Source organism: Sinocyclocheilus rhinocerous, unplaced genomic scaffold (genome assembly GCF_001515625.1).
Source record: "Sinocyclocheilus rhinocerous isolate Xijiao unplaced genomic scaffold, SAMN03320098_v1.1 scaffold258, whole genome shotgun sequence".
Lineage (NCBI taxonomy): Eukaryota > Metazoa > Chordata > Actinopteri > Cypriniformes > Cyprinidae > Sinocyclocheilus > Sinocyclocheilus rhinocerous.
This window is the reverse complement of record NW_015634010.1, coordinates 205507-224465: the sequence shown is the minus strand read 5'-3', so window position 1 is coordinate 224465 and position 18959 is coordinate 205507. Positions and strand designations below refer to the sequence as shown.

The 18959-nt window shown below is 38.7% G+C and overlaps 1 protein-coding gene and 1 long non-coding RNA gene across 4 annotated transcripts in view; one reads left to right on the top strand and one right to left on the bottom strand.

Annotated features, from left to right (window-relative positions):
• The first annotated feature begins 535 nt into the window (after positions 1–535).
• LOC107744884 (plasma membrane calcium-transporting ATPase 1-like) overlaps positions 536–18959 on the top strand; it is a 35636-nt gene continuing 17212 nt past the window's right edge. The window contains exons 1-2 of the mRNA XM_016558702.1: positions 536–659; positions 9722–10157. Of these exons, the coding sequence (XP_016414188.1) occupies positions 9965–10157 (193 nt within the window). The 5' untranslated portion in view covers positions 536–659; positions 9722–9964. The remainder of the gene's footprint in view (positions 660–9721; positions 10158–18959) is intronic.
• The window catches only part of LOC107744885 (uncharacterized), a 49031-nt gene continuing 32200 nt past the window's right edge, over positions 2129–18959 (bottom strand). For 2 of the 3 annotated variants that reach the window (XR_001640537.1, XR_001640536.1), the window contains exon 5: positions 2129–2902. This is a non-coding gene — a long non-coding RNA (uncharacterized LOC107744885). The remainder of the gene's footprint in view (positions 2903–18959) is intronic. The other variant, XR_001640535.1, reaches the window with a different exon arrangement.

Sequence of the window (18959 nt, the reverse complement as noted above, 5' to 3'; positions counted from 1 at the left end):
ATGTTTTGCACAATCTGTCTGGTTATCTATTTTTCAATGAATGAATGAATGAGCCTCAACCTGATTCAAATAACCAACAGTGATATGTTAACTAACTGACAAATGTTTAATTCATCATCTTGGGACAGCGAGGATCCAGGCTGCAGAAAGCATTAATCCGGTTCAGATCAGCGGTAGTAAGGAGCGTCTACACACTGCGAATCAAACCCATCAGAATCGAGGAGAGAACTGGCAACGTCATGGAAAAAATGACGTCAGGTTTAATTAGCCGCCGGGGAAGTCTCATCCGTGACTGTGGGCGGGGCTTACAGCGCCGGCTCGTGCTGAAGCGTGTCGTTTCTTAAGTTAAAATAAACCACGACGCTGAACAAGTTATTTTACACCTAACCGCTCTCAGGAATATGTTTATAAATGATGTTAATGCAAGCGAACGGCGGGCAGAGGGTGCGCCTAGCGTGATTGACATCTTGTTTCAGCCAATGAGGATCCTCCTGCTTGTCAGCGGCCGTCCTCCTGACGCGCATCACATGTCTCAAGCGACGCGCGGCTGTGGGAGGGATTTCTCTGCAGATTGGAGGAGCTAGATAGACGGCAGAGTGAGTCTCAGGGAGACCGAGAGAGTGAGGGGGATCTCGGTGAGGCACCGTTCGGAGGGCATTGTGAGTGTAATTTCACCATTTCTCGCATGCATGCTTGTGCTACTGCCGCGTTTCAAATGCACCGTTTTTTTGCGTCCTCTCCGCTGACTGTCTACATTCACCGTGCTGTCCGTTAGCCTGCGTTATTATCAGCTAGCCAAATTGGCTAGGCAACTCCTGCTAGTTGGTAGCAGGCAGAGAAAGGAGCAAGAAGGCAACCAGGCTGCTGTGCATTTTTAACCCACACCTGCCTATTGTCACTGCATGGGGAGGGGGTGTGTGGAAAATCAATGGGGTTTTAATGTATCGCACCATGTTGAGATGCATGGATGATGTGTAGTGCACGCTGGAAAGTTGCTTTTGACGTATGAAGCTTGTGAAATGTGTTCGACCGCGCGCGTCGCGTTTCTACGTCTACGATCACGCGTCTCAGCGTATATTTTAGAAATACAACTAATAAAATAACACGATTTTAGTATAAAATAATGATATAAAAATAACAAATGTGCGTTGGAGCTTTATCATCCTTTAAAATATATAAAAAAATTAGCTTAAACATTTTGCTTGTTTTTGACACGTTATCCTAGTCAGCGTGACCCTAATGTTATTTTAAACGCCGTCAATTTTTTTGAAAGCCGCCCAATAAAAGGCTCGCGCTGTGACTGTTACAGATCCGTTGACTGTCATTCGTCGGGTCCCTGCGAAAAGAGCGTTAACTCTGGTGAAACTACTGTCTCTATGATTTTCTTGGACTCGAAGCGACAGTTTATTCTTTTACATGAGCGTGTTGGCGTTTCTTGACAGTTCGCTCTTATGAAATGCGGCCAAACGAGCTAACTTGTTCAGCTAAGCGACCGTCTCTATCAGTTTGACTGTCGATGACTTGTGACTTTAGCCGGGTATTTTTAGGGTTTTACCTGAAAATTAATGTTTTGAATTGCGGCGGAAAGTTGGAGACCGCTTCAGTTTCGAGAAAGGTAACGTTAACAAGATTTTGATCTGGTGTCATTATCAAGACTAAACCAGTAACTTGCACTCCTTTTTGACAGGATGACTCGAGTTGAGACCGCTAGCAGGCTAAAGCCAAATGTGAGGACGCTTCAGCTGTCAACTTGCTTTTGGACCCGTTAACGTTACCTGCTCGTCGGTTATCGCATTTCGATGTGTATTTTACAACAACCGTTTAGACAGCGTTCAACAAGCTTTAAATGTCACTTTGGTCATCGTTTACTAACCACTATGTTGTTCCAAACCCGCGTGACTCCCTTGTTAAGAGATGTTAGTCAGAGTGACATCCACAATCACCATTCACTTTCATTGCATGGGGAAAAAAACGCAGGGCTGACTGCACTCTGTAAGAAAGTAAGGTGTGTAACAACATTAGGGTGAGTAAGTGATTTTCTTTCATTTTGGGGGAACTGTCCCTTTAAGCTTGACGCGTTCGTGTCAACAGTTGTAGTATACAGTCCTAATTCCGCCTGTCATGTGTGACTCGGCATGAGGACTGGAACAAGCGCTGTGCGACACGTCAAATTTGCTTGGATCGTATTTGAAGGAGCAGATGTGCAAAACACAATGCACCCAACCTATTCGGCTGACTTATTTTGTCTACTGTCTGCCTAATGTGTTGAGATTGAATATGGCACCTAGAATTTCTAGATAGATCCCGGTGTGCGTTTAAATAGCGTGTCAGGTCTGTTACTCCTTGGCGTACATCATTCGCTGCCCTGTTGCTTCTTTTGCTCAAGCTTTTATAGCTCCTGATAATACCTCGCTGTATGATAGCAGTGCTGTATTTGACCTTGAATCTACAGTTGTATATTCAGATTTCTCTAACTTAATTTGTAAGGGTGTATTTGTATGTGATCTTTACAAAATGCTTTAGGTGTACATTGACCTTTGACAGGTGTAGATCAATACTCAGGGGGTTTATTGAGATTGCAATGTATTTGTAAGGAACATGTGATGTCATTGTAATAACCATTCCTGAGAAACTTTCTTGAAGACAAATTTGGAGTAAATGCTGTCTGTTTTGTTGCAATACAGTACAAAATCGTGTCATTGTAATTGCTGAGCGCCAAACTGTCTCTGTTAAAAGAGAAGTTTTTTCTTATTTATTGCAGGATGGAAATGTGATTTTACTTTTTGTTTTGTTTTTGTTTTTTTTTATGATTTACCCAGCATTAAATAAACTAACCTTTGACTCAAGTGATCTTCAGAGGACTTTGGACTGTTATAAGCACAGGCATGGCCTAGTTGTATATCTATTGATTTAATAACATTTTTTGACCTAGATATTAATATGCAATAAAATATTCAGTTTCTAGAGCATTAAAGTGTTACTTAGGCACTGTGAGAAGCAGCTTGCATTCAAATGACGATTATGGTTAGTCTTGTCATGCTTATATTTTAATATATATTATTATTATTGTTATATTATATACAGTGTTATTTTAGTATCATTGAGATGCTACTATTGTTTTTATTAAATACTTTGAATTAGTTTTTTTCCCCCCATTTTCCTTTTTCGTTTTTGTAGTTGTTACTATGTGTTGGTCTTCAGCATATGTTTTGTTTAAATTTAACACTGTAAACCCAGATTTTTTTGATTATGGACCATGGCTGTACCTCCAGTAATGTTAACTATGATTTGGTCAAACAAAGTGTTCATGCTTTTGTACAGCGTGTGTAGTACAAGCTGTAATGTTATATTATTTTAATTAAGTAAATGGGAATGTTTTCCATGCTGACTGGAATGGAAAGATGGTAATTTAGCCCCTCTCTCTAGTATTGTTTATGTAAGAGGCCACTGCTTTGGTGTCATTAATCTGAGGTGACATTCAACCCCTAGCTATTATAAACAGCTAAAAATAGAGTGCTGTGCTATTAAGTAGTACATTTGAATAATGTTGCAATTTATTTACTCTATAGCATCATGCTTTATGCCTTAATCAGACGTCGATGACAGAGAAAAAATAGGCATTTTAAGTAGGGCTGTGACGGTCGACGTGACAACCGCGTCACCGCTGTTGTCTACTGCCACCGGCGGTAGTGCATGTGACATCACGCACTCTATAACAAGCATAATACGAAGTTTTGTATACAAGTGTAATAACAGTAATAGTTGCAAATTATTTTATTTAGACTATAAGTCTATGGTAATTCACAAATTACCTCAGATTAGTTTCTTTAGATTGGCAGGTTTGAGCGCAGGAAAATACAGTTTATGCATTCAGCAAATTAATTTTCTTTTGGGCGATGGACCTTGTTGGGAAACCAAATATTACATCGCCGATCTGGAGCTATCTCCATTCATGTCACCCATCCACGTTTGTATACAAGTTCCCGTGATCGCAAACGCCTGGCTGGTCAGGTTTGGCGAGGCTTTCTCAAAACTGGCCAAATACAAACGAGACAGCGATAAATGAAAGATGTTAACAAGAAATGTGTTAACGATTCCTATTTCAAAGAGAGCGCGTGCAGATGAGGAGTAGGGCTGAACGATTTTGGAAAATAATCTAAAGGTTGAGTCTGTCTAGTGTCTACACAGGACATTTGAACTCTGTGCCAGTACCTCATAAATAGAACAAGGTAGTTTACTGTCGGGGATTTGGCATGTCGTGTCGTGCCGCATCTATAGGCCTACATATATTTATATCAACACCGCGCCACCGGCGGTAGTTGGTCCATTACAACCGCGGTGGTAAAAAGCTGCCACCGTCACAGCCCTAATCTTAGGGGCAAATGCGTTTTCGGTTCGCAATCTAAATGAGGTCCATAAATAAGAACAGTGTACACAGTTATTTTCTCCGACCTCTAATGACCGAGGTAAATTACCACCTTCAAGCAGAGGATTGCTGTTCAGGCTGTGTTCTCATTAAAATTTGTTTTGATGCAGTCCATTTGATGCTCTGTAAAAACAGTTAGGGAAATCCTATTTCCCCACAAAGGAATGTGTAAGCGGTACTGTGTGACTGCTGCTTACAGGTGCTGTCTTTAAAAAGTGTGCATCTAAATATAAATCAGATTGTGTTTGGACAGAATCAGAACCTTTAGTCATGTCATCATTGTACAAATTAAATACAGATTAATGCTTACCATTAAAGTTATAAAACGTATTCAAAGTGATTTTCTTTGTCTTTTGGTCTTTCATTAACATTACAGACAGCAGCAGTAATATTGGACTGCGGTCCCTTTAAGAGTTTATCCACGGACCCAATATACTGTTACACAACATGCGTTCTCTTTCTCAACTATTTAATGTTCCAAAACTGACTGTGTTTAACTGGATACTATGACTAAAATAATGCGCAATACAAGCACTATTTAACCGGAGCGAATGAGACGTGTGTGTGTGTGTGTGAGTGTGAGAGAGAGAAGGGGTCGTCGGAGAGAAGAGAGCAAAAATGCGCGGCTGACATTATTGCCTGTGCCGCTGGTAACAAAACGGATCGGCTCGGAATCGGAAAGAAGTGAGACTGACTGGCCGATCACCGATCCGGGCTGATCATGAGGAAAATCGGCCAATTTCGATCCCTGGCCGATCGATCGGTGCATCTCTAATTTGTATATTTAAATAGCCTTTTTGAGGTTTAATATTCACAGAGTTTGCGTCCGAAATCGTATACTCTCTGAGTAGGCACTTATTTTGATTTAAGTAACTAGCGGCTGTTAAAAAAAAACTGTTCTTTATAGTATGAATATGGTAGCATGAATTGAAATTCGAACATACTGATGTCATTGTCATGTGACCTACCAGCATCAGTTGCGTTGCTTTACTGCCATTCACAAATCCTTTCCTATGGCCTCACGGGATATTAAAGCGTCCATTGGATGCACGATTCAGAATCTCACTGGAAATATTATGCTATCTGGTACTTTTTGCCTACTGTTTTATGAATATGTGAATACTATGAATTAGTGCTGGGCGGTATACCGGTTCATACCGAATACCGGTTTTTATTTTTGTTATGATATGAATTTTGAAAATACCGCAATACCGGAATATGTCACTTTTGTACCGTGAAACCGGTATAATTTTGAAAAATACCATGATATAAATTTTTGGTCATACCGCCCAGCACTACTATGAATTTGTACATACTACTCCATTTTTGCTTACTATATAGTGGACAAGTATGCGATTTCGGATGCGGCAAGACACTAGTCCATATGATGTGATTGAGTGTACTGCACTACTTTTTATTTATTCATCAAAAAATTCTGTTACATTCCATGTCATACCATAAATTCAATTTTTATGACTGGATTCTGTGATTGTATTAGGAATATGAGGTGTTTTATTTTTAATGGGCTTTTTTTGGGAGGTGTCATTCAGCTGCTTCTTGAGGAGTTGTGCTTTGTGTGGTCGAGTGAGCGGCTGGCCGGCTGCTGTGAGTTGGCAGGATCAGTGTCTGAGGGTATAGTAGAAGTGCCCAGTTGGTGGTGTGAAGTGGCCTTAAGTGCACTAAGCCATGTAGCATGAGTAAGGCTGGGCGTCTCTGCATTGTACCCTCCACATAGAAATGGCCTGACCCATTTCAGCAACAGCCAGCGAGGGGGATGGGGAGTGGGCAGTCTGAGGCTGCTAAAAATACCCCATTACCGACAGCTCCACTGCAGAGGGATCCCTGGAATCACTGTCCTTGACTAGCATGAAGTTGGCTTGTACAGTATAGGGTCTCCAATTGCCAACCAAGACCGAAAGGGTTTTCCTTGAGGTTTTCTTGCAGCTTCACTTCTACTGCTTTCCAATGCATTGCATTCTGTCATAGAGGAGCTCTCAGACCTCATGTGAACCTGCCTAGTTTTAAGGGAGGGTAGAATGGTGGCAAAATGCATGACATTACACAGTACTATAAATGCAGGTTTCTTTGTCAGAAAGATCATATAAGTATGTGATATGGTCCTTAAATTATGAGTCTTAAGGAATGTAAGTGCAATCCACAATCGCTGGTCCAAAACTGACCTCTAGCTTTGAATGGCAAGGGTTAACATTGCTGTTGCTCAACCATACTGCGGTAACTGTTAGTTTGAAGATCCAATCACAATGATTTTCCACTGTTGTGACATGTGACCTGCTCTGCAACCTGAAACTGTCATGGCACAGCAAAGATTTGGCACTTCCCTCATCGTGGTTGAGCAGTCACTCATAGATGATAACTGGAAGAAAAAGAGCTAAAATGTGCAGGACAGATGTTATCTTGCTTGAAACCTGCATGATGAAATGCATACCATGGCTGCTTGAGATGACAGTCATTTCAGGAAGTTCTGTTAAACCATCGTTGTTTTTCACAGACACATTTTAGGACCAGTTGTTACTTCAAAAGGGAAGAGCACACTTAGCTGTTGCAGTGCGAAGCTGTTGGGCGTTTCCCTTTTCACTTCCAGTTTTAATAAAAGATAAAACCGAGCTTGTTGACTTTGACGTACTTGAGACTTTGTTTGCCATTGCTAATGGTCTTTTATGGTCTTTTATGGTATTTATTTTTGGTTGTGCAAGGAAGCTTTTTGCCGGAGCTTCATTAAAAAGGTCAAGTCCAGAGTTCCTGCACCTGAGAGAGTAGTTTTAACTGAAGATTTTTCTCTTCATTTGTCTGCAATGTTTATGACATTGGCTGTGGGAGAAGTTGATTGCCCAGCTGGTAGCCTGTTACGGAGCAGCATGCTGTTTCACGCTCTGCATGTGCTGCTGCAAGTAAATCAGTCCTGGAGGGCTACTACACTTTTTACTTCTGCTTCTAGAGAGAAAGAGTTCTTAACAACACCATCTTCTCATCCTCACAGTTAGAATTTTCACAAACTCATGTTTTTGACCTCTTGTCCTTCTTAAACCTGTTCAGATCATCCCTACTGCTGACATTCCTTTATTATGATTTGATTATTATATATTATATAATATAATTTAGGGACGCACCGAAATGAAAACTCTTGGCCGAAGCCGAACATAATGAAACACTGGGCCGAAGGACGAATACCGAACACGGTTTTTCAAAATTTTTCCCCCATGTAGGCCTATTTTGCCTGTTTTTTTCTTTTTTTTCTCCACCATTGCATTAATTAAAAAGCCAAAATGTGCTTTTTACCGTTTTGTTGCTTTTCAAATAAAAAATCAATTACAAAACAACAATTTAAAAATATTTACTTAACACTGAACATTTTTTCAACAAAGCACAATTTAACTTAAAATTAATTAAGTTAGTAAAATAATCATTTTTGGCCATTTTTGAGACTTGAATCAGGCATGTATTTTTTTACTGTACAAATAAAGGCCGCCTTGCTGAGCAGAAGTTAATTTTTTTTTAACATTAGAATAGGCTATATTACAGATCCCAATTTGAACACTATGTGTGAATGTTATAGTAAATGTATTAATGGAGCTGTTGTAGGGTCATTATTATTATCATTATTATTGTCTTTTTTATTTTATTTTACAGAACAACAGTAAAATTACAATACTATCATTTATGAATGTTGATGGAGTTGTTGCTTTTTCTTGGCTTTTATTTTGGCAGAAACCCGCTGGAAGATCTCAGTGCTTCTTTTCCTTTAAAAAATTCACAAAAATGTTACTGAGCAACTGACGAGTAAAGTTCAGCGCAGATTTTCCTCGCGGTTTGGACTTTGAACCCTGGCGCCGCGAGCTCGTGCAGCGCTGTTAGAATACATGCAATTTGTGCGTGCATTAGAAAATATAACATTCTGCAGTTTATTTACTAATCATTTGAGGCCATTTCGCGATTTCAATCATCATACAGTAGCCTAGCCACCAGCATCAGCCACCTCTTCTCATCGGAGACGTGATGCAGCACTAAACAGTCTCTCGCTGCCGGTGCTTCGTGCTTGGATTTCTTTCTGCGTCTTTCTCTGATAGTTTTAAATACTTTCACACTGCCTGCATGTTTGCTGCATTAGTGCGTGCCTCTTTTTGATCGCGTTAGTCATTGTTCGGTACATATTATTCGGCCTTTTTGCTTATTTTCGGCCGAATAATTTCGGTTGCAGAATATTCGGTGCATCCCTACTTATTTAACAATGCATGGCAAAAAAAATCCCTGGACACAGGATTTTTTTTCTTCTGCCATATGTCCATTCTAGAGACATTTTGTTACACCTTGACTTAGTGATTATTTTGCCTTATGTCTGTTCTAGAGACATGTTACAGCTTTTTGATAAAGCTCTAATTGGTTTTCTTTTGGAAATATGTTTCAAATTCACACTGAATGCATTAATGACTGTAAAGCATGTCTGTGTGTGTCAAAATCGTGATTAAAATCGAAATCGCAAAATTGATCAAAGAAATCGTGATAGGTTTTTTTTTGTCCATATCGCACAGCCCTATCCCTAATATAATTATATTATAATGAAATCTTGCTGGTAAAGGCAAGGACAGTGGAAGTACTGTCAGCCCTACTAGCTATTGAAATGATCCCAGAGAAGCTGTTCATTGACAGTCCAGTGGGGTTAAACGGAAGTCTGATAGTTTGTTATTTGGTTTGAAGGCATGGTGTTGATATGGAACTTTCTCTTCTGTTTGTATACATGAAAATATGACCATAAAACACCATAGATGAACTTTGTCCAAGCAGTCCAAGGTCTCATTGGGCGTATTTACGCTGTCATTTACACTGTCACTTCAAGTTTAATCATTGCTTTAATAATAATGCCATTTTGGAAGAGAAATCTATATATTAACACTTAATATACTCCTTTCAGTTGTATTCTATTCCATAAGTTTCCAGATTCAAAGCATTTTCGTGTTACTTGAAAAAGGCTTTTTTTGTCTCTCACATAGTTAAGATGGCAGGTCAGTTCCCACGCTACTTCTTAAAAAAGCCCACATAGTTCTGCCTGTAAAAGTGGGTAGCATGTCACCTTGAAACTCAGCCAGTGAGTTTGTTCTTATTTCCAGGCCCGATGGAGTTTTTTCTAAACTTAAGGTGTCTGTTGATGTTTTGTTTTGAAATTAACATGCATATCTGTTGTGCATTTGGGTTTTGCATTTGTAAATAGATTCAGCAATAATAACAATATTATTATTATTATTATTATTATTAATAAAGCATTCCTTTCTTTTTTTGTAGGTCTCCTTGGGCTGATTGTGTAAGGTTTCATTCACAATGAAAGCAACGCCACAGGCTGAGGGGAATGGCTTGTGAATTATCCCAGTCCTGCCACCTGCAGTCGGGCATCCTCCTCCTCCTCCTCCTCCTCTGAAGGACGTCAGTTGTTTATGGGAACTACTGGCATTGGTCTCCTGAGGATATAGCGCTCCTTTTGGGACGCCATTTTTCCACCCTTGCTGAGACGCGGTGTAGCCAGGAGACATGGCTAACAACTCATACAGCGGGGTGAAGAACTCTGTGGCCGAGCCCAATCACGATGGAGAGTTTGGCTGCTCGCTTAATGAGCTGCGCTCTCTCATGGAACTGCGCGGGGCTGAAGCATTACACAAAATCCAGGAATCTTATGGGGACATTAATGGACTTTGCATCAGACTGAAAACATCGCCCGTAGATGGTACATAATCATTATCTTGCACTTGTTTTGCTTTGCTTTGCAGAAATCGAAATGCAGTTACAGGAGGTAAAGTGGCGGAAGCTACAACTCTTTGGATGGTTTCAATCAGCATTGTTGCATCTCACTCTAAACATATAGCTGTTAGCAATAGCGAGCAGGTCAGTTACACTTGAATGGTTTCTTGCTGCATTTTAGTGCATCTGCAGTCTGTTGGGAGGATTGCTGCTGCTGTCCCGTTGCTTCTGCTCTGGCAACACATGGACAGTGTGCTGATATCTTGGACAATGTCTGATTGAGACAAAGATCTGTTTCCCTCAGTAAAGGGTTAGAATTAATAGAGAATAAGCTAATTATAGCCTGCGTGCATTGTCGGTGTGTTTGACAATTGAAATAAAAGCCCTTAATGTCAAACACAAATGTGTTTACTATCCCATCTTACAGTCGGTGGGACTGCGGTTACAGCAGGGATAGTACAGCTTTTATTATAGCTTTTTTAGACACTTTCTCTTTGTCTATATTTTTGTACTCTCTCTTTATTTGTCTCCAGGGCTGCAACTAACAACTGTTTAGATTTATATATATGTACATATATACTGTATATATATATATATATATATATATATAATCACAAATATGCACTCTGTGTATATATAAGTTTAAGTATAACAACATAACACCTGCTGTTAGGATGCACTCAATTAACTTAGAATTTATAACTAGGGATGTTCATTTTAACCGGTTAACCGACCGTAAGAATTTTGACCGATTAATACAATCAGTTAAACGGTTTAAAAAGTCATTTAATTATTTATTTTTTCAGTAATTTATCAGAATATTTAAAAAGGTTTGCTGCATGGAAATGTTTACAAACATTATAATAAACACTGTAAACATAGCTAGGCTATTTTAGTTCCCCTCACTCCACAACAAATCCTTTCAATTAACAGTGTTTAGAAAAGAACAAGAATTAAAAATATAAGAAGCTATAGCAATATAAATGACAAGCCAAATTAATTTAGGCTAAAACGAAACTGAAACCAACGTTGGGTCTCTCATTCCACACAAAATCAAATGTTTTCGCATTCGCGATTGTATTTGAATGGCAAATTATTATTTATTATGTAGCCTAGGCTTCACTCGCGTTCCAATGTCCACGTAAAACAAAATGTTTTGTATAACATCACGGCGGTGCGGTGATAACGCTCAACGGCACAGATTTTACTACATAGTTTTTTCCCCCATATGTTTGACTGACTGTATTTTATTATGATAATGAACAGGCTGCATTGTCAATGTAGCAATGCTTAACTGTGTGCGCATGCGGCACCGGCGCAATCACTTGAGTTTGTGGAATCACAGTGGAAGCAACTACTCCTTTTAGTCCTAAAGATAATCGGAATTGTAAAAGGTTTACCTTTTATTTGTGTACATTCACAATAAAAACAAATCTTTGTGCTTTTGTAGGCTTATTTTAAAGAAAAATAGGATGCCGCTTTCTGTCGTCTGTTTCCTTTTGCGCAGCACAAAAATGAACTGAAACGCTGCATACTAGGCTAGGCTACTTGTTACAGTTTTTCTTTAATTTTTTAAAATTTATTATTTAAGTCAAAATATGTTTCTCGTATAGGCCTATTTATTCGTTATATATATATATATATATAGCCTAGCTTTATTATGTTTTTCTCCGCTGGCAGAAGTGCTGCAGGTGCGTGATGTCATATATGACCATGTGAATCCTCATGTTCTGTTGTTAACTGCTTTTTGCGCATGTAAAATTAATCCCCGGAAAACAAATGCTAGTATTTTTTAACGGGTCACAGACACTTATCCTTTCTAATTTAATTCAATTCTAATTTAAAATAATCTTGTCGGTTAACAATCAGTTAACGAGCATCGGTTGTCGTTTAGGAAAAATTACCGAAATGAACATCCCTATTATAACATTTACCAATAAGAATATATCAGCAATATAACAGCATGTAAGCATTAAACAGCACGTGCAATCTGTCGGAGCACCTGACACTCCACATGCTGCCATATATTTATGACTACATTTGAAACATTTAATAAAATCCTTCCAGTCTTGGACAACTTGGCTCATGAATTTGTTCCTCCCAGTTAAAACTCCAAAGTGGCATCATTGACAGATTCTCTGTGCCACATTGCACATCGAACAAATTTAATGGTCAATTATTGTCATTAAGGATTTCTTTTATTGTTTGATTATTTGTTGCAGCCCTGTTTATCCCTTTTTTGCTCTCCCATTGTTCGTTTATTGTTTCGCACTTTCTTTCTCTCTTTCATTAGAAGGGTGCGTGAGCAGTTATATAGTCTTTAGGGTAAGATATAGAAAAGTGCAGAGTCAGAGTGCAGCCCACAGCTGCAGCTCCATTGGTTTATTACCTCTCTGTAGACATTAGGTTTAATCGCTGGCCTGACCTTGATTGAACTCTTGGGGGAAGGGATTTTCAGTTTGATCCCAGATTAAAACGGCACCATGTCCATAGCAGTACTCTACAGGCTCTTTGAGACGCAATTCTCTCGTGCGTGAGCACGCAAGGGCCACAGACCAATATTTCATTGTTTCTCCTGGGTGCTTTTGGCCAGTGTTTCCATGAGAATACTCCACTTATCTATTTAGCATGCAGGCTTGATCAGCAATAATGCGTTTTTGGTATTGAAAGTCAAAATGTAGCACACATTCCTGATGGAGAGCTCCTAAGGGTCCTGCCCTCTCCAGTATTAGTGTCTTGACCCTCAATTAATTTTGTGTCCTCATTGAAGAAAATGTGAAAACGGGGTATTATGGGTGCTTGCTAGGATGTTCTGGTTGGTTACCTTTCCAAGTTTGTGTAATTCTGGTAGATATGGCTCAGGTTCCTCTTTCAGTGTACATCTATGTACCTTTATGGCCCATTTTACAGTCCAATCCAATCGCTTAAAAAAAAGTAATAGCATTTGAGGTATCATTCATGCCTATACCAAAAAATATTTCAGTATGAACAATAATACTAGTGATGATTGCATTAGCATTAATGTTGCTCCTAGATCTTAAACTGCATTAACTGTATCTGACACTTGGCATTATGAATATGTTTGGCAGAGCACCAGAATCAATCTTTAATTCTTAATAATTAGGTAATTCAACATGTCTGATATGTACGGCATGTTTGGATGTTTATATGTAGTGTCACCTGCCCCGTCCTGCCCTCACAAGGTCTGACTTTTATTAGCAGGCGATGAAATATTGAGTGATTGAAACCAAAGCTTACTGTGCTCTCTGCAATCCAGAGCTATACTTTGTCATGGTGTCAGTGGAAACTATAGCATCAGTGGAAATGCATATTTCGACTTCACAGCTCAAATAATGGGGTCACACTGATAGCATCGATATGACTCCTAAAAATGTGTGCTTTGTTTCCTGAATAGACTGTCTGAAACTTGGCCCATGCTGTGCCTGAGCTTTGTATACTGTGTGAATTGTGCATTAGTCATAGAAGAATAGTCGGAGAATTTCCCCCCTAGATATTCTATTTAGTGGCCACACTGATAGAGGGTCCTGTCGCTTAGCCATTCTCGCTACACGGCACATGGCTAACTGAGATCGGAGCCCCACAGCGATCCGCAAGTTTAGCTCTGCCCTGTTCCCTCTGCTTCACAATAGCACGCTGGCAGGCAGCCCTGCTGTTATGACACATTTTACAGCTTAATCAGATCACTCAGCTTTGCCATAGGAAATTAAGCAGTCATTCAAGATTACAAGAGCTTTGACAATTGAAAAGGGATTTCTAATTAGTAAGTAGGCCATTTCTCAATTTCGCAGCAAAGCCCACCACTAATCTTTCTACTCTTTTGAATTTAACTAGTTACTTTTTACTGCTCTTTCGGCTTTACTTTAAATTGTGACATTCTTTCCGTATTATTTGGGTGAATCTTTTGAATCTATTTATGCTGGCTGGTTCCTAGAATCTATTGTATTACACAATTTGCATGTGTGGACACAAGGGACTTCTACTGCAAATTAAAGGCGAGTGCTCAAGCTTTGTTTTAACTCATGGGATTTTTAATTGAAAGAGCTACTAGTATACATGACCCAGCCTCTCGTGTACCCTGAAGACAAACATGGTTGGGGCGTTAAGAGTATTAAATTCATATTCATATTTAATAGAAATATTTCTAAAGGATATCTCAGAAAAGACTAAACTTCTTAAATCTAGTGGTTAAACGGATCGTAGTTGATCCGTACAGACCAAGCCCCACGATTTCGGCACGCATATGATCTGCGGATTAATTGCAAAATGTAACCATAATAGAGTATAAGTTTATCATTTGTTCGTATTTACACAAGCAAGCGAATTTTAAACCATTTCAGAGAGAAAAGGCGAAAGGGAACTCGATTTGTTACTCGCGCGCTCTTCTCTACGCGCACAGCCGCACACGCGTTTCAGACGGCGCGTGAACACCGAACTGAATCCTCTTCTGAATCCTCTGAACAGACACATACACATGAAATGATGACAAAATACCCATCTCGACAATTATTCAGGTAAACGCAGTCAGTTATGTCTCAAGTGAATGAAAATGGCTAAGAAAGAAATCGGATGTGATGTGTATCATTATATCGGATCCGTGCATCAGGTCTTAAAGGAACAGCGGCCTATAAATACTGCTGCTGTCATTAATGATCATCAAACAACAAAACAGCTAACAGCTGTCATAAAAATCTATATTTAATTTATACAGTGAACACTATGCAGTGTTATTTTCCCTAATAATTAAATTTCTGTATTTGAATACTACCAACCTTATTTTATGCTTTAATCATGTTTAAATGTTCTTAGTTAATCTAGTAGTATTTGCTGTGGTATCAAAGAAGTACTTCACTTTGGAAAGCAAGTTAAATTGAAATATTTTTCTTTTCTTGCTGATCCGAAAAATGATCCGATCCGTGGGTCAAAAACCGTAATGTGATCCGAACCGTGAGATTTGTGATCTGTTGAACCACTACTTAAATCAGGTGGGAGTTGATGTTTGTAAGGTATACAACCAGCCTCGAGCTTCGTCCAGTAATAGTTTGTATGACCTGTATGCCCTGGGCTCTGACACACTCTTTGTATTTGAGTGTATTAAAGGGGAGGTGTGGGTTTTCTAGTACTTTCTTCTGTCTCATCTTCATTTGTAGGTTGATTTCCATGAAAAGTGTGAACTCTGAGGCACTTTCAAAACATTGCTCTGTTTGTTTGAGCATCCTAACCTAAACGACACTGCAATATCGGCTTAAACAAGTGGAAGTATGAGATGGGTTTGTATAGAACAGTTGTTCTCAATGGCGATTGCAGCGTCCGGTCTAGAGGCACAGAAATGATAAACTTCACCTTTAAGTGCGGCTACACCTGTCAGAAATATCCTAAGCACTTACAGGTATTTATGAATGAGATCTTAGTAAAAAAATTAAATATTGCAACGAAGATTTATCCAGCATGCTAAATAACTGGAGCTCAGTGGAACGTTGTGTTAGTGAGCTAACAAATGATCAGCGATGCCTTTGTATATGTTGTTGTCTGTATATTGAATGGATTGATGAGCATATTTATTATTTAATGTTTTCTCTTGCCCTTGTCTAGCTTATTAAATATGTATCAAAAGCTCTGTTAGTAATTTCCCCGTTTCTTTCATGGATTAATGCATTAGAGATTAGTAAAAACATTTTATTTTCCGTAGAGGCCCCTGTTTTTGTGGCTTTCAAGGTCTCAGGTGAAAGTAGAAACTGACGTCAGATGATTTGGTCCTTTGGGACTGCAAAAACCTTGAAGTCTTTGCAGCAACTAGTGCTAACAGTAGTTTTAGGTTCACAACCTAAAACACATTAGCACTTCCTGCAATCACGATGGTACTTAGTTCAATGCTCTCAGTGAAGTAGCATGCAAATGGATAATTAGCTGTCTAAATGCCCGTGTTTTGCTGGTCTTAGAAGGTTTTTTTCCCCCTCTTCTGTTGAGTTTAATCTTCCCCTGTAGCTGTATGCATGATCTGGAGTGAGAGTGGAATTGAGATGTATATTGCCGCATAAATGCATTTTTGACAGAGGCGTAAGACTTGACTCATCTGCTCCTTAGCCCACTCTCCAAGCAGGGACACAGAATGCCTCAATTTCCATACTACACAAGCCTGGATTTAGTGCACTGGCTTTGGAGCAGGAAGTTTAGTTTTCAGCAGTTCTCTGCTGTGCTTTAATCAAGAAGCAACTTTTACATCAGTAAAAACAAACATAATTTGATTTTAGTTTGATCATTGTTGGCTTCTCTTCCTTTAGTTAAAAGTTAGTCTCTTCCCAATTAGTGCAACACTATACATGTCTACGGTATACATGTCATTGGAGAAGTGATTGTTCAAGTTGTAATCTTAAATGCTCAAATAGTGTAAATGCAGCCAACGAAATACTTTTTTTTTTTTTTTTCATTTTATTACTATGACAAAGATCATAATGTTAAGGTTATTCTGTAAAATAGTGTCTTCTAGAATAATAACTGGTAGAGTTAGAGAAATAGTGAAGACATGGTGAATCTGCAAATCTAGCATTGTCATTTTTTGTTTGAAGTCAAATTTTTTTCTAAAAGCATTTTGGTGTAGCAAATTGCGTTCTCCAGTAATCTTTGTTTTATTCACAACTTCGAAAAAACATTTTTACAGTGCTGATAGAACATAGCACTAGCAGTGAAAAGGTAATCGGTTTGAGTCCCAGGAAATGAATCCATATGCTCTCATTTACATGAATGCATTTGGAACATGCTTTTATCCAAATGGACTTGCATTGCATTCAAGGTGTACATTTTATCAATTCATGCATTCCCTGGGTATTGAACCCATGACAATGGAGTTGTCAGTGCTCTGCTGTTTGAGCTACAGGAATGCTCATATCCATTGCTTTGAATGCAATGTAGGTAGCTTTGGAGAAAAAAAACTGTCTGTCAAATTAATTCATGCAAATCTCGCAGACATTGTAGTTGTCCAGACAAAAAGCTATTTTTTTTGTGTGTGCAGTCAAATGTCAAGTGTAATCCAGTAGCAGAAATGTGCTTTTGAGACAGTGTTAATATGCAGTGAAACCTTCAGCTCAATGGGAGAGAGCAAGAGCCGAGCAGCTCAATGGCTTTGCTGAGTAATGTGGAGGATGTTGTCATGACAATAGGCTCTGCTGACCAGGCTGCTCTCTGGTCTGGCAGGCAAACCATCCTGTTCAGTCACACACACACACACACACTCATTCTGATGCCCAGACACTAGATGCATAAACACACATGTATTTATGCATGCTTTTCGTCCACATGGCTCATTCACCGCATCTAGCCATCCTTTTTTTTTTGTCTCTTAACATGTGGTGGACTGAATGCGTACACCATGACGACTTTGAATACTTGCTTTGAATATAGAGAGTTATTCAAATGGGCAAACCAGCGAACTGCTGTTAAACCAGTGCATTTGAATGATTCCTGAGAATGACAGTGTACACTGAACTCAACGTTTGTTTTTGCCCTAACAGTTTTGGAATTCCTTATTTGGCCCAGATTAAGTTTTCACACCCAGGAAATTCTCATGATCTTGTGTCAAAATCCCACACGCTTTACTGCTGTAGTGCCAGTATTAATGGATTAGCTGTGCTAATAGCTCGTAATCGATTCAATACAAAACAGTGTAAGCCCTTTTGTAAACGTAATTATTTTATGAACCAAGATTTGTAAGATTTGACAAAATTATATTTATTCAGCAAGGACTATCTAAATTGATTTTAAAAAATGACAGTAAATGTTACATTTATGATGTTACAATTTTCTAGTTCATATAAATGCTGTTCTTTTGATCTTTCTTTTCATCAGAGAATACTGAAAAAAAAAAACTATCAGTTTCCACAAAAATATTAATCAGCACAACTGTTTTCAACATTGATTTAAGAAATGTTACTTGTGCAATTGTTACTTTGAGTAATGGCTGCTGAAAATGTGGCTTTGCCATTACATTAATAAATTACATTTTACAATATATTGAAATGGTAAACATTTCAAATTATTATACTTTTTCAAAATATTAGTGGTTCAACGGATCCCAAATCTCACGGTTCGGATCACATTGCGGTTTTTGACCCACGGACCGGATAATTTTTCGGATCAGCAAGAAAAGAAAATACTTAAATTTAAAGGGTTAGTTCACCCAAAAATTAGGCTTTGTTTTACTCACCCCCGAGGCATCCTAGGTGTATATGACTTCTTTCAGACGAATCCAGTCGGAGTTATATTAAAAATTGTCCTGGCTATTCCAAGCTCTATCATTGCAGTCAGCGGGAGACCTACCTGAAAAACTAAAAAGCTATTTATTTCATTTGTAGGCCTATCGTTATTTTTGATTTGTGCTATTATTAGTAATTTCTTTATTTGTTCTTATTTTATTTATTTTTATTTCTTACTTGTCATTTTTTTTATTAAATTCAAAGTTTGAAATCAAGCTATCACATGCTACTGCAACAAAATTACCCCACTGTAAAATCGAAAATACAGTGAGTGAGCAAAAATTTGTGAGATTTTAAAACGCATCTGATTACAGCGATGTGGATGTTTGCATGAGTTCTGAAGTTCAGTACTCCAGTAAAGTCCAGTCACGTTTATTTATTTAGTACTTTATGCTCAAAACGTAATAATCACTTTAATCTAGCTTGCGCCAACAGTTGTTCATGCTCATCGAAACGGCAAAGTCCACACAAAAATCGAGCCGACAGGAAACATCTATGTAGTACAGTATTGTTTCTGTCTG